We start from the raw sequence: 13,916 nt of genomic DNA, 5'->3' as shown, positions 1-13,916 counted from the left end.
GTGCTTTTCAAGCAGCGCTCACCTCTTTCTTAGTGTGGCCTCGCACACCTTCACTACACTAATGATTTCTTTGATGGTCCGGCGGAACTCGTGCATGCGCGCAGCGACCAACAGGGCTGAGAACACAAACAAACGCACAGGTGAAACACACGCCATCACACACACCTTGCCGACAAGTTTAATATCCACTTATATTTTCCAATTTACCCACCAAATGTTGTAATATTCAAGTTATAATAATCTGTTAATGTTGGTAGAGCATGTAGCGCTTGCATTGCCAGGTTTGTTGTTTCAATTCCCATCGGGGGAACAGTGCGAAAATGTAAGTTGCTCTGGATGAGCGTCTTCTAAATGACTAAAATGTAAATATTCTAAGTCACTAGATAAATTATCAATTCAGTAGTATAGTAACCCATGCTACTGTGCATGCAGTCAGTTACATAACACAAGGTCTGTTTAAAGATGGATGTAAGGTTCAGTTCTTACGCAAATAGTTTGAATCGCCTTCGTTGTTCTAGTAGCCTACTTTTAGAAATCCCATGGTCGATCTCACACATTCACTTCATATTGGGTAACAAGCTCATCTAAACTTTTCTTTCCTCTATGTAAGTGAATCCTCTCAATGATTAATGATAAGCAATTAATTATTCTGATATTGCAGCTGAGGAAGAGCAAGAAAGGCAGAATAGTGAAACCAGGATCATAAATGTCCACATGCCTGGGGAAGTTGGTTCTTCAGTTTCAGGATGTCTTGCCAGTAATACATCTAAGCAGGGAGTGTTCTGTTCCAAGTCCAGTAAGTAGGGAACAGACTGCAGTACAATATCACTGATTGGAGCCTATGTGGTTACTTATGAGTGTTACCTGTGATTAGGGGTCACCTATGATCGAAGGTCACCTGATCTGACCTATGATTACAGCTCCCTGTGGTGAGCGATACCAGTGGACATGGTTCCCCTGCAGTTTCTGTTATTTATGATAAGGATTAGCCTACCTGTGATTGTGGTGGTAACCTGTGGTGTGGTTTACCTGAGCTCATTGTTACCTGCACCACACAGTCCTGAGGGTCTCCGTCCTGTGTGCATCCAGTCTCTTTTCATCCTCTGCAGCAGTCTCAGTGCTGTCATGGACACCTCGTGGTTCTTCTCCCCAAACTCCAGCATGTGGGCAAAGCGAGGGATGTACAGGCAGGGGTCTGGAATGAAAGATTGAGAAACTTTGAGATCCAACCCAGACAAGCAACATTATTGTGCTAATATACAGTGGGGAAAAAAAGTATTTAGTCAGCCACCAATTGTGCAAGTTCTCCCACTTAAAAAGATGACAGAGGCCTGTAATTTTCATCATAGGTACACGTAAACTATGACAGACAAAATGAGAAAAAAAATTCCAGAAAATCACATTGTAGGATTTTTAATGAATTTATTGGCATATGATGGTGGAAAATAAGTATTTGGTCAATAACAAAAGTTTCTCAATACTTTGTTATATACCCTTTGTTGGCAATGACACAGGTCAAACGTTTTCTGTAAGTCTTCACAAGGTTTTCACACACTGTTTCTGGTATTTTGGCCCATTCCTCCATGCAGATCTCCTCTAGAGCAGTGATGTTTTGGGGCTGTCGCTGGGCAACACAGACTTTCAACTCCCTCCAAAGATTTTCTATGGGGTTGAGATCTGGAGACTGGCTAGGCCACTCCAGGACCTTGAAATGCTTCTTACGAAGCCACTCCTTCGTTGCCCGGGCGGTGTGTTTGGGATCATTGTCATGCTGAAAGACCCAGCCACGTTTCATCTTCAATGCCCTTGCTGATGGAAGGAGGGTTTCACTCAAAATCTCACGATACATGGCCCCATTCATTCTTTCCTTTACACGGATCAGTCGTCCTGGTCCCTTTGCAGAAAAACAGCCCCAAAGCATGATGTTTCCAACCCCATGCTTCACAGTAGGTATGGTGTTCTTTGGATGCAACTCAGCATTCTTTGTCCTCCAAACATGACGAGTTGAGTTTTTACCAAAAAGTTATATTTTGGTTTCATCTGACCATATGACATTCTCCCAATCCTCTTCTGGATCATCCAAATGCACTTCAGACGGGCCTGGACATGTACTGGCTTAAGCAGGGGGACACGTCTCGCACTGCAGGATTTGAGTCCCTGGCGGCGTAGTGTGTTACTGATGGTTGGCTTTGTTACTTTGGTCCCAGCTCTCTGCAGGTCATTCACTAGGTCCCCCCCGTGTGGTTCTGGGATTTTTGCTCACCGTTCTTGTGATCATTTTGACCCCACGGGGTGAGATCTTGCGTGGAGCCCCAGATCGAGGGAGATTATCAGTGGTCTTGTATGTCTTCCATTTCCTAATAATTGCTCACACAGTTGATTTCTTCAAACCAAGCTGCTTACCTATTGCAGATTCCGTCTTCCCAGCCTGGTGCAGGTCTACAATTTTGTTTTTGGTGTCCTTTGACAGCTCTTTGGTCTTGGCCATTGTGAAGTTTGGAGTGTGACTGTTTGAGGTTGTGGACAGGTGTCTTTTATACTGATAACAAGTTCAAACAGGTGCCATTAATACAGGTAACGAGTGGAGGACAGAGGAGCCTCTTAAAGAAGAAGTTACAGGTCTGTGAGAGCCAGAAATCTTGCTTGTTTGTAGGTGACCAAATACTTATTTTCCACCATAATTTGCAAATAAATTAATTAAAAATCCTACAATGGGATTTTCTGGATTTTTTTTTCTCAATTTGTCTGTCATAGTTGACGTGTACCTATGATGAAAATTACAGGCCTCTCATCTTTTTAAGTGGGAGAACTTGCACAATTGGTGGCTGACTAAATACTTTTTTTCCCCACTGTATGAATTGCAGATGTCTCAATGGTATACAGCAGGGTACTGTTTACAACTGTGTGTGTACACTGTACTGTAGACATTGATCAGAAAGTGTTAGGTCTTCTTTAATGAAAATGTCAATAATATTGGATATCTCCAACTCTGCCTTTCAATCACCCAAAGCAAACTAGAGACATTCAATCTTAATCATCTCAATTTAAATGTGTTGTTTGTCTCCTTTTTGTGCGCTTTGAGATTATTTTCTGTAGTGAAAAGCACTATACAAGTTAAATTATTATTATTAAGTTATGACTGTAGGATCAAAATGACCCACTTGGCAGTGGCAGAGCCCTCTGTTGGAAAGCTGGGCCACATTCAGTTGCATATAGAAATGCCATGAATAGAGCTGATGCGATTCCTTATTCTACATGTCAGAGAGGGATGTTTTTTTTATTTTTTATTTTATTTTTTCTCTACATAGATATAGGTTATCTGAACGTTCCAAAACGTTGCATCCTGCTGAACACGCCCCGGTAGAGCAGACTGCTGGTAATAGGATATGGCCAGAGCCCAACCCCCGTCCCTAACCACCATCTCCAAATCTACCATGGCTCCTGGGCTGGCTCTAGTCAAGTCTCTACGAAGCAAACTTCAGGAACGGTCCCCTCTCTAATCTAACGCGCCGACATTCAGCCAAGGTAAACAGAAGTGTGGTCTTCTGCTGTCAAAGCTTTTGCACGTGGCTTGCATCCAGTGGAAATAAAGTGGTGCAGTTGATGTTACTTAAACTCTGCAAAACAGGACCAAACAAAGCTCAACTAATTCAGCATCATCAAACTTTCTCACTTCTGACGAGAGGAGCTATTACACAACTAAACCAATCGGAGATTAAATTATGAATGGTTTAAATCCAAATTACGCAGTGATTACGCATAGGCTATACTCGGTCATTTAAATAAATGTATCATTACATCTGAAACAAGGACGTGGATATCATTATTTTGAGTTGGAAATGGAAACAATATTTTCACTGTGAGTTTGTGCGATCTCAGTCGGACTCTTAATGCCCATATTCGGATGTCGCATTGAATTAACGCGGCGTTCGTAACCAAGTGGGAATTGACCATATAGGACTAGGAAAAATTCACTTGAACCACCCTCCAACTGATAATTACTAGTGGGAAACTAGTTCCCACTTCTCCTACATGCTGACCTCTGACGTCACCTACTAAGGAAATGAGCTTGATGACAGCATTTTCGGTGGTTAAATACAACAAAACATTTATAAAAAGCAATCTATTAATATGGTATTTTAACTCTATAAGTTGTTTACAAGCACGATATGTGTACTTTTAGTTTATAGTTTACATTGCTTGTTGGCCATTAGCGTTAATCAATTACTTCAAAGCACGTGAATGCATCCAACTGGTATTTACGACTTCACAAATGGTAAATTTCCACCTCCCACTTAGTTACAAACGCAGCATTAGAGAGAGAGAGAGAGAGAGAGCTGGTCAGAGCTTGGGGGAGGCGCTTCTGACGTTGACGTATGCGTAAATCTGATTTGTTGTCCGCAGCGAGCTGGGCTTCCGAGAGGATTACACCAACTAAAAAAAATAGACTGCAACTAAAACCCTAGACCCGACAAATTACAATTCACATCGTACCCACACACAGCTACGGAGGAACCCGCGCCTTGTCCTCGTTGATAAGTAGCTTTTGGAGATAAACATCTGCCAGGATTTGCTCAGGAAAACAGCGGACTCCAAGCGAGCAACGACTTTCTGTATTTACCATCCGCACAAAAAAGGGAAACCCAATACGTTTCGGGGAGAGCTCAGTGGCAACAGAGGATAACATGAGAAAGAGAAAAAAGTATTCTGCTTGAATTTGGAATACAACCTCCCTCACTGGACGGATATTTTTTATGTTGCTCTTACAATTGATTCGGGGTTCGTAGACTTCATATAATCGCTGAATTTATACACAATTTGCATATAAAGGACACGATTTGTGTATCAATTGTCAACGCAGATTAATAGTAGATCCTGGAGTTCGTGGTTTATTTATAGGGAAAGGACCAACGCTTTGTGTGCCAATGCCAACGGCAGATTGCAGGTTGCTCCATCATGGTCGGATCATGAAGTGTCTGACTTTTTTACTCTTACTTCCAGAAACACTGAAAAAGTCTAAAACAACTGGGAAACACACAAGCAGGTTACCAGTATGCTATGATATTCTAACCCTGACCATTAAGAAGAATATGGCTGCAGAACTGTACCCTGCGACCACCAACAGTACTACGGTGACCAGTACTGACAAGAAAAGCAATGTGCAGGTCACCCAGTCAAAAACCACTGCAACAACACCGACCACCCAGCAAAACATAAACAACAACAACGTCGATCCTCCGAGGTGGCAGTCCTCTCACCCCACGCTACGGGAGAGGTAGTCTTTAATTCTTTACTTGTATTTCATTATTTCGATTTGGTGAAAAGATTGACTTGGTTTACAATAGCTAATGTCCATAATTGGAATAACAATTTACAATGCTGCATTGTGTAGGGCAGGCTATAATATTGTCTGGCAAAAGCCCTTTATGGAATAGCCAAAGTTGTCATATCTACAGTGCTTTCGGGAAAGTATTCAGACCCCTTGACTTTTTCCACATTTTGTTACCTTACAGCCTTATTCTAAAATGGATTAAATTGTCCCCCCCCAATACCCCATAATGACAAAGCAAAAACAGAAATATCACATTTACATAAGTATTCAGACCCTTTACTTCAGGGTTCTTCAATTCCGGTCCTGGAGGGCCGAAATACTTCTGTTTTTTATTTCTACCTGGTAGTTAATTGCACTCACCTGGTGTCCCAGGTCTGAATTAGCCCCTGATTAGAAGGAGAGGATGAAAAACAGAGGTGTTTCGGCCCTCCAGGACCGGAATTGAAGAACCCTGCTTTACTTAGTACTTTGTTGAAGCACCTTTGGCAGCGATTACAGCATTGAATCTTGGGTATGACACTACAATCTTGGCACACCTGTATTTCGGGAGTTTCTCCCATTGTTCTCTGCAGATCCTCTCAAGCTCTGCCAGGTTGGATGAGGAGCGTTGCTGCACAGTCATTTTCAGGTCTCTCCAGAGATGTTCGATCAGGTTGAAGTCCGGGCTCTGGCTGGGCCACTCAAGGACATTCAGAGACTTGTCCTGAAGCCACTCCTGCGTTGTCTTGGCTGTGTGCTTAGGGTTCTTGTGCTGTTGGAAGGTGAACCTCTGCCCCAGTCTGAGGTCCTGAGCGCTCTGGAGCAGGTTTTCATCAAAGATCTCTCTGTACTTTGCTCTGTTCATCTTTCCCTCAATCCTGACTAGTCTCCCAGTCCCTGCCGCTGAAAAACATCCCCATAGCATGATGCTGCCACCACCATGCTTCACCGTAGGGATGGTGCCAGGTTTCCTCCAGACGTGACGCTTGGCATTCAGGCCAAAGATTTCAATCTTGGTTTCATCAGACCAGAGAATCTTGTTTCTTATGGTCAGAGTCTTTAGGTGCCTTTTGGCAAACTCCAAGCGGGCTGTCATGTGCCTTTTACTGAGGAGTGGCTTCTGTCTGGCCACTACCATAAAAAGGCCTGATTGGTGGAGTGCTGCAGAGATGGTTGTCCTTCTGGAAGGTTCTCCCATCTCCACAGAGGAACTCTAGAGCTCTGTCAAGAGTGACCATCGGGTTCTTGGACACCTCCCTGACCAAGGCCCTTCTCCCCCGATTACTCAGTTTGGCTCGGCTGCCAACTCTAGGAAGAGTCTTGGTGGTTCCAAGACCTTCTTCCATTTAAGAATGATGGAGGCCACTGTGTTCTTGGGGACCTTCAATGCTGAATACTTTTTTTGGTACCCTTCTCCAGATCTGTGCCTCAACACAATCCTGTCTCGGAGCTCTATGGACAATTTCTTCGACCTCATGGCTTGGGTTTTGCTCTGACATGCACTGTCAACTGTGGGACCTTATATAGACAGGTGTGTGCCTTTCCAAATCATGTCCAATCAATTGAATTTACCACAGGTAAATCAAGTTGTAGAAACATCAAGGATGATCAATGGAAACAGGATGCACCTGAGCTCAATTTCGAGTCTCATAGCAAAGGGTCTGAATACTTACGTAAATAAGGTATCTTATTTATTTTTAATACATTTGCAAACATTTCTAAAAACCTGTTTTCGCTCTGTCATTATGGGGCATTGTGTGTAGATTAGTGAGGGAAAAAACATTTAATCCATGTTTGAATAAGGCTGTAACGTAACAAAATGTGGAAAAAGTCAAGGGGTCTGAATATTTTCCGAAGGCACTGTAATTGACAAATCTCCTCCCTTCTAGGAATGCCTTGATGTTCAACAATGAACTCATGGCCGATATCCATTTCATTGTTGGTCCCTCTGGTGAATCTCAGAAAGTGCCAGCGCACAAGGTAAGCTCCCTCTATTAGGAGAATTAAGTTGACTTTTCGGAAACATCACGCCTATGATGAGTGACTAATCATGTGTCCGTTTGTCCTTCCCTCCAGTATGTGCTGGCAGTGGGTAGCTCGGTCTTCTGTGCCATGTTTTACGGGGATCTTGCAGAGGAGGAGTCCGAAATCCATATCCCAGATGTAGAACCTGCTGCTTTTCTAATTCTGCTGAAGTAAGCCACTCACTCACTCCTCATATTAACCATGACCAGCACAATGTCACGCCAAAATAAATTATTACTCATCCAAAGCAAGACAAGTGACAAAATGCTAGATCACCAAAGGGCACGGGGAGCAGTGTAGAGAACTGTATTTGCTGGTTTCTTTGTTCATCTTGAAAAATGTCTAATTCAAAGCCAATGATTTACCCAGAGGGTATAGGCAGTCTAGAGGATAATTACTATTTTTGTTGATACTATAACAATCGTCATCCGACGCAAATGCAATGAGACGTTGCTACTTTTTATCCACCTGGGAGAATAGTGGAAGCTGTGCCAAGTCCTCATCCTATTTTCCTAGAAGGAATAGCAACGTCTCAGAATGAATTCTCCACGTGCTGATTTGCCTTCTTTACTAAACCAGAATCTCATTCTACTCCTCCATTTTGTCCCCTTCAGGTACATGTACAGTGATGCGATAGACCTGGAGGCAGACACCGTGCTGGCCACCCTGTACGCTGCCAAGAAGTACATTGTACCAGCACTGGCAAAGGCCTGCGTCACCTTCCTGGAGACCAGCCTGGAGGCCAAGAATGCCTGTGTGCTGCTGTCCCAGAGCCGTCTGTTTGAGGAGCCTGAGCTGATGCGGCGCTGCTGGGAGGTGATTGACGCGCAGGCCAAGCTGGCCCTGGGCGCCGAGGGCTTCTGTGAGATCGACCTGCAGACCCTGGATATCATCCTGCAGAGAGAGACCCTCAACACCAAGGAGGTGGTGGTCTTTGATGCTGTCATGAGTTGGGCCACAGCAGAGTGTAAGAGGCAAGGACTGGGGGCAACCACCCGCAACAAGAGATCTGTCCTGGGCAAGGCACTCTACCTGGTGCGCATCCCCACTATGACCCTGGAAGAGTTCGCCGATGGTGCAGCCCAGTCAGACATCCTGACACTGGAGGAGACGCATGACGTCTTCCTGTGGTACACAGCGGCCACCAAGCCGAAACTGGTCTTCCCACTGGCACAGAGGCAGGGCCTGGCGCCCCAGAGGTGCCACCGCTTCCAGTCATCAGCCTACCGGAGCAACCAGTGGCGCTACAGGGGCCGCTGTGACAGCATCCAGTTTGCAGTGGACAAGCGGATCTTTATCGCTGGACTGGGCCTGTACGGGTCAAGTGGCAGGAAGGCAGAGTACAGTGTCAAGATTGAACTGAAGCGTCAACGGGTGACCCTAGCACAGAACCTGACCAAGTTTGTATCGGACGGATCAAGCAGTACATTTTCTGTATGGTTTGAAAACCCGGTTCAGGTGGAGCAGGATGTCTTCTATACGGTGAGTGCCGTGCTGGACGGGAATGAGCTGAGCTATTTCGGCCAGGAGGGCATGACAGAGGTGCAGTGTGGAAAAGTGACATTTCAGTTCCAGTGCTCCTCGGACAGTACCAACGGGACTGGGGTGCAGGGGGGACAGATCCCAGAGCTGGTGTTCTATGCATAAACTGGACTGGTCATATAGGACAAGTAGAGGACATATGGACTGTACATCCATATGTTCAAGCCTTATAAATAATGTAGCATTAAGACACTACGGTATGTCACACTAAACAAAATACTATTTTTAAGTGAAGGAATGTTGTTTTCTTATTTATTTTTTAAACGGTTATTTTAATTGTTAACTCTGCAAAAAGCACCCTTGTAAAAAGTCGTATTGCACCGTTGTTGTTTTTGTACATAAAGTACGGTTATATGGTTTGCAGCTTGATGCTGATCAATCCTGACGTTCTGTGCGAGAGCTTATGAACCTGCAGAAAATCATAAAAGTTATGCAAGATAAACCACATATGTTGCTGCTCATCATTATATAACTTGCTTGCACGTGTGAAATTTGTTTTGGTGGGATTATTATTGGAGGGATTATTTTGGTGTTAGAGCACCCTCTAGGTACACCGAGGAGTGCTACAGGCAGGTTGGTCAAAACTTCAACCTTTGTTGGAGCAAAGAGTGGTAAATAGGTTGGATTCTCAGTAGCAAGACAACACTTAAACCAACAGCATTTCTCCAAAAAAGACTCATTCAACGGTATGGTTCTTTGTTAACAATAGCAACACAGGGAGTATTGCAGGGAGACGGTAGGTACCTATGGCAGGGGCATTGATGCAGAGCTCTCTGGCCAGGACCAGGAAGGTTCTACCCAGGACGTAAACATTTACCTGAGGGAAAAGAGAATGAAGAGCAGAAATACAGGAGGGTAGTGCAACTTCCACTGACACCCAACCTGTCAAGTCCACAATGTCCTCATAACATGATCCAGTTACATAACATTTGAGTAGCCCATGATCAAATCTGGTCTAGTAAGTGTTACTCAATGCTAAGTTGGCGTACTATTTAGAAAGCCCATAGATTCTCCAGAACAGGGGCAGACTAAAGCTCTAGTTTCTAGCCCATGATCTCCGAGCATCTCATTCCCTTAGGGCAGTGTTTCCCAAACTAGGTCCTGGAGCCCACCCTGGGTGCATGTTTAGTTTTTTGCCCTAGCACTACACAGCTGATTCAAATAATCAAAGCTTGATGGGAGGTGGGTCACAATGCCTTCCCATGGGAGAGGGGGGCAGTGATCACTGGCCTGGGTGGGGCGCCACAAACTGGGGATTGGGTGAGTATCTACCCATAGCACACTGATCCTATACTGGACAGACCCCACTCCACTCCTACCCTTCAAATACCGGGGGGTGGAAGAGCTGACCCTCCCAAGGACAGCTGGGAGCATAAAAATAAAAGTGACCAGCTGTGTCTCTGAGAAATGTCCCTCCACCCTAACTATATACGCATAAACAATGTCTGCCTATATTTATACAGTCCTTGGCTTTAGTTACAAAGCTCAACATACTGCATGGGCCAACATCCATCTTGTTGGTTGTTATATCATGGCCAGTGTGGGCATGGGATCATGTATACTTAAACAAAACAAAAAAACATCCTTGATGTATCCAACTGTTCAATTATATTCAGAAGAGCTTTTTATTTCTCGAAAAAAGGGATAAATGTCAATGTCGCGAAGCGCAAACACTCGATCACAGAGTTGAAGAAAGATGGAGAAAAATGACAGTGTAGGCCTACTCATTGGAAACTCACCTGCAAGAGGTCACTGAGGTCAAGCAGCATGTCTGTAAAGGGGTGGGTTAAATCAATAAAACCACAGGATAGTACACTGTACACAATTGCATCATTTGGGTTTCCTTTCTCCGCAAATGGTACAGCCAAGTGTGATTGTTATTTTCAAGAAAAAGTATTTCGCACTTCCTAACCAGCATTCATTAATACAATATTACATTAGATGTTAGAATATCAAATACATTTTCAGAATCATTTCTTTTGCAGCCAACAGTGTACATGAATTGAATGTGATCTGAAAATGTCATGTGATCTCAGGCCAGCAGCATTTCTACTGAGCAACAGCTTCTGGGGGATCAGCCACCCCCTTTGACCTCTGAACCACCCCCCCCAAATCATCAGCCTCTGGAGACACCTGTCTCCTGGCGACCAACACAGCCCTTGCATCAGTCTCCGTGGTGACAGGTGCATGTGTCCACGGGCGGCCAAAGCGGATTAGCGACAACCCTTTTTAAAAAGCCTCACAATGGGATTATGGTCACCACTGAAATGGAAAAAATAATCCCACAGTCTGGAGATGAGATTACAGACAAGTCATCATAATAATAAAAACAAGTCCCTCTGTGCAGCTGATTTTCTAAGAGATAATAATGGTTGCTACAAGCATCCTGTTTTGCCATTTCAGTAGTATGGGGAGGGAGGGAGCTTACTTCCAAGCCCTGCCTGTAAAACGTGTGGAGGTTTCATTTTGACGTGAATACTTGGCTGTCATTCATCAAGGTCATGGATGTGGCCATAACCTGGCCCTTCCCAACAATAGCACCTGTGAGAATGATCCCATTAAATGTATTAACTAACTAGCATTTAATTGAGGGTCCCCTGAGCAATCATTGCAAATATCCAGATGTCCCTCTACTGAGCTACATGCCATTTCAGCTGCTATACACTGAACAAGGTTTGCCTCGTTTCCTTGTTCTCTCCTCATAATGCCAGTCCTCTGTGACAGTTCTAGATTGTTTTCCCCAGTTGTGGAAAAGGAAGTGGAGTGGAGCCATTTTTACTTTATCCAACCCTCACCCACCGACCCACTCACGTAAACAATGTAATGGGAAAGGCTTTGCTCTGCTCCCTCCACCCTCTTCTTCTAGCAGATAAAACTGTCCCCTGCCTTTCCTGTGAAACCACTGGCTGTTACATACCCACGTCACGATAAACCAACAGCCGCAAAATGATGGGATATAAAAAGCTGATCTGCTTAACATTAAGACAGTACAGAAAGGGGTATTGAGCGAAACGCAACCAGGCATTAACACAATTCATGTCTAAAACTACTACAACTCCTGGAGATTGATGCTACAGCTACATATACACTGTACAGTGCATTCTAGGGCTGTCCCCGACTAAAAAAAATATTGGTAGATCAAGAGTCGTCTGTTCTTTTGACCAATTGATTGGTTGACACTTTTAAACGTGTATCTTTCCATATATTGACACATCCTATGTGTTTTAATCAAATCAACTATATTCACCGAGCTTGTCTTATGCTTTAAGTTTGATTAAATAATTAAGACACAAATGACTAGTGAGTCCGACCTTCAATTGATTTGATTGTGCAGGGCCGGGCTCAGACTTGCTGCGCTGTGTTAGAAAAAAAGACAGCGAGTGACTGACTAGCACCCGTTGTCTCGCTCTCCTCCCTGCTGCAGCGACCACCACAGAACATCAAAGTGTTTATCGCGCTGTCCGTGTTGCTGAAGCTGCAACATAATTACAGCCATTTCTGACTGAAAGGTTCTGTTAACGAAATCCCTTATTTGTTTAGGAAAAACTCCCTATTCCCTCAACCCTTGCTCTCTTTACGTGACACATGTATGCATCGCATGCACGTGACCAAAGACCTATTCGCACGGGACTAGTATTACTAGAGAACGTTGGTTATGTCATTACTACTCCAGAATGTCAGTTATTCCAGAGGATGATTTGGACGGGATTCATTTTTTCCAAACTGCCCCTGTAATTCTTTATTTTCTTCCCAATAAATTGACAGTTATGACACAAGCCTGGAGGTTTTTATTCTAGGTGTGAAGATATAGTATTTCAACATGTCCAGGTGATAGGGCCACACTGATAACTCGAGCTTGGTTCCCAAGTTTCTAAACCATACCACACCATCTCCTCATTCTGCTGCTGCCTCCAGCATTGTTCTCAACTCCAATAAGCTGGTTTACTTTGCTATTATGCACATAGCAACATGGTCTAGACGCCAATTCAACAGCGCACTGAGGTGTTTCAGAACCATGAACAGCGACCGCTATCAAACGAGGGAAAAAGCGCATGTTATAAAATAATATAATTTTTATTAGTGTTGCACCATTGTTCTTATGTAATATAACCATATACAATTTCAGTAGCCCATCTTAGACTGATGGACTGTTCCATCCCCACGGCCTCCACAATGGTTCAGTCCACGCAGCACGGATCAGACAGATGTCTTGTACACCATGAGATAGATTTATTTTTGTATTATTATTTTTTGCTCCTGCTCGACTAAAGAAATCTCAGTCGACCGACAGCCTATCGACCAAACAGTTGACTAGTCAACTAAATGGGGTCAGCCCTACCTAGCGCATTCGGAAAGTTTTCAGACCCCTTTACTTTTTCCACATTTTGTTACGTTACAGCCTTATTCTAAAATTGATTCAATTGTTTTTTTCCTTTATCAATGTACACACAACACCCCATAATGACAAAGCAATATCAGGAGACATTTTTTGGGGGGGAATAAGGCTGTAACGTAACAAAATGTGGAAAAGGGGAAGGGGTCTGAATGCACTGTATATACACAAACGTATGTGGACACCCCTTCAAATTAGTGGATTCGGCTATTTCAGCCACACCTGTTGCTGACAGGTGTATAAAATTGAGCACACATCCATGCAATCGCCATAGACAAATATTGGCAGAGAATGGGCTTACTGAAGAGCTCAGTGACATTCAACGTGGCACCGTCATAGGACGCCACCTTGCCAACAAGTCAGTTCGTGAAATTTCTGCCCTGCTAGAGCTGCCCCGGTCAACTGTAAGTGCTGTTATTGTGAAGTGGTTACGTCTAGGAGCAACAACGGCTCAGCTGCTAAGTGGTAGGCCACACAAGCTCACAAAATGGGACCACTGAGTGCTAAAGCACATAGCACGTAAAAATTGTCTGTTCTCGGTTGCAACACTCACTACCGAGTTCCAAACTGCCTCTGGAAGCAATGTCAGCACAATAACTGTTAGTCGGGAGCTTCATGAAATGGGTTTCCATGGCCAAGCAGCCG

General features: G+C 44.1%; 2 protein-coding genes across 4 annotated transcripts in view; one reads left to right on the top strand and one right to left on the bottom strand.

The window, feature by feature from the left end:
• Positions 1-13,916, bottom strand: part of LOC121544829 (transcription factor IIIB 90 kDa subunit) — a 55,962-nt gene that overhangs the window by 32,553 nt on the left and 9,493 nt on the right. The window contains exons 5-8 of the mRNA XM_041855017.1: positions 10,618-10,649; positions 9,623-9,695; positions 1,046-1,195; positions 23-116 (exon numbers count right to left, since the gene is read on the bottom strand). Coding sequence (XP_041710951.1) covers positions 23-116; positions 1,046-1,195; positions 9,623-9,695; positions 10,618-10,649 — 349 coding nt within the window. The remainder of the gene's footprint in view (positions 1-22; positions 117-1,045; positions 1,196-9,622; positions 9,696-10,617; positions 10,650-13,916) is intronic.
• Positions 3,438-9,320, top strand: LOC121544830 (BTB/POZ domain-containing protein 6-B-like). 3 transcript variants are annotated; one of them, XM_041855021.2, is made up of 5 exons: positions 3,438-3,525; positions 5,002-5,275; positions 7,201-7,291; positions 7,388-7,506; positions 7,951-9,320. In XM_041855021.2, the coding sequence occupies exons 2-5, from the start codon at positions 5,091-5,093 to the stop codon at positions 8,981-8,983; spliced, it is 1,428 nt and encodes a 475-aa protein (XP_041710955.1). In that variant the 5' UTR covers positions 3,438-3,525; positions 5,002-5,090; the 3' UTR covers positions 8,984-9,320. The 3 variants fall into 3 exon arrangements, with proteins under 3 accessions (XP_041710955.1, XP_041710952.1, XP_041710954.1); XM_041855020.2 differs by lacking the exon at positions 3,438-3,525 and adding an exon at positions 4,348-4,779; XM_041855018.2 differs by lacking the exon at positions 3,438-3,525 and having other exon boundaries at positions 4,346-5,275.

The sequence above is a fragment of the Coregonus clupeaformis genome, chromosome 29, assembly GCF_020615455.1.
Source record: "Coregonus clupeaformis isolate EN_2021a chromosome 29, ASM2061545v1, whole genome shotgun sequence".
NCBI classification, from domain to species: Eukaryota; Metazoa; Chordata; class Actinopteri; order Salmoniformes; family Salmonidae; genus Coregonus; species Coregonus clupeaformis.
Note: the sequence above shows the minus strand (reverse complement) of the source record. Positions and strands in the feature narration are given on the sequence as shown.

What these genes read in the sequence shown, in the direction of transcription:
- LOC121544830 (XM_041855018.2), top strand. Translation starts at nt 4,926, where the DNA reads ATGCCAACGGCAGATTGCAGGTTGCTCCATCATGGTCGGATCATGAAG. An exon ending in AGAAAGTGCCAGCGCACAAG is followed by an intron (nt 7,292 to 7,387) that starts GTAAGCTCCCTC and finishes CCTTCCCTCCAG; the next exon opens with TATGTGCTGGCAGTGGGTAG. An exon ending in GCTTTTCTAATTCTGCTGAA is followed by an intron (nt 7,507 to 7,950) that starts GTAAGCCACTCA and finishes TGTCCCCTTCAG; the next exon opens with GTACATGTACAGTGATGCGA.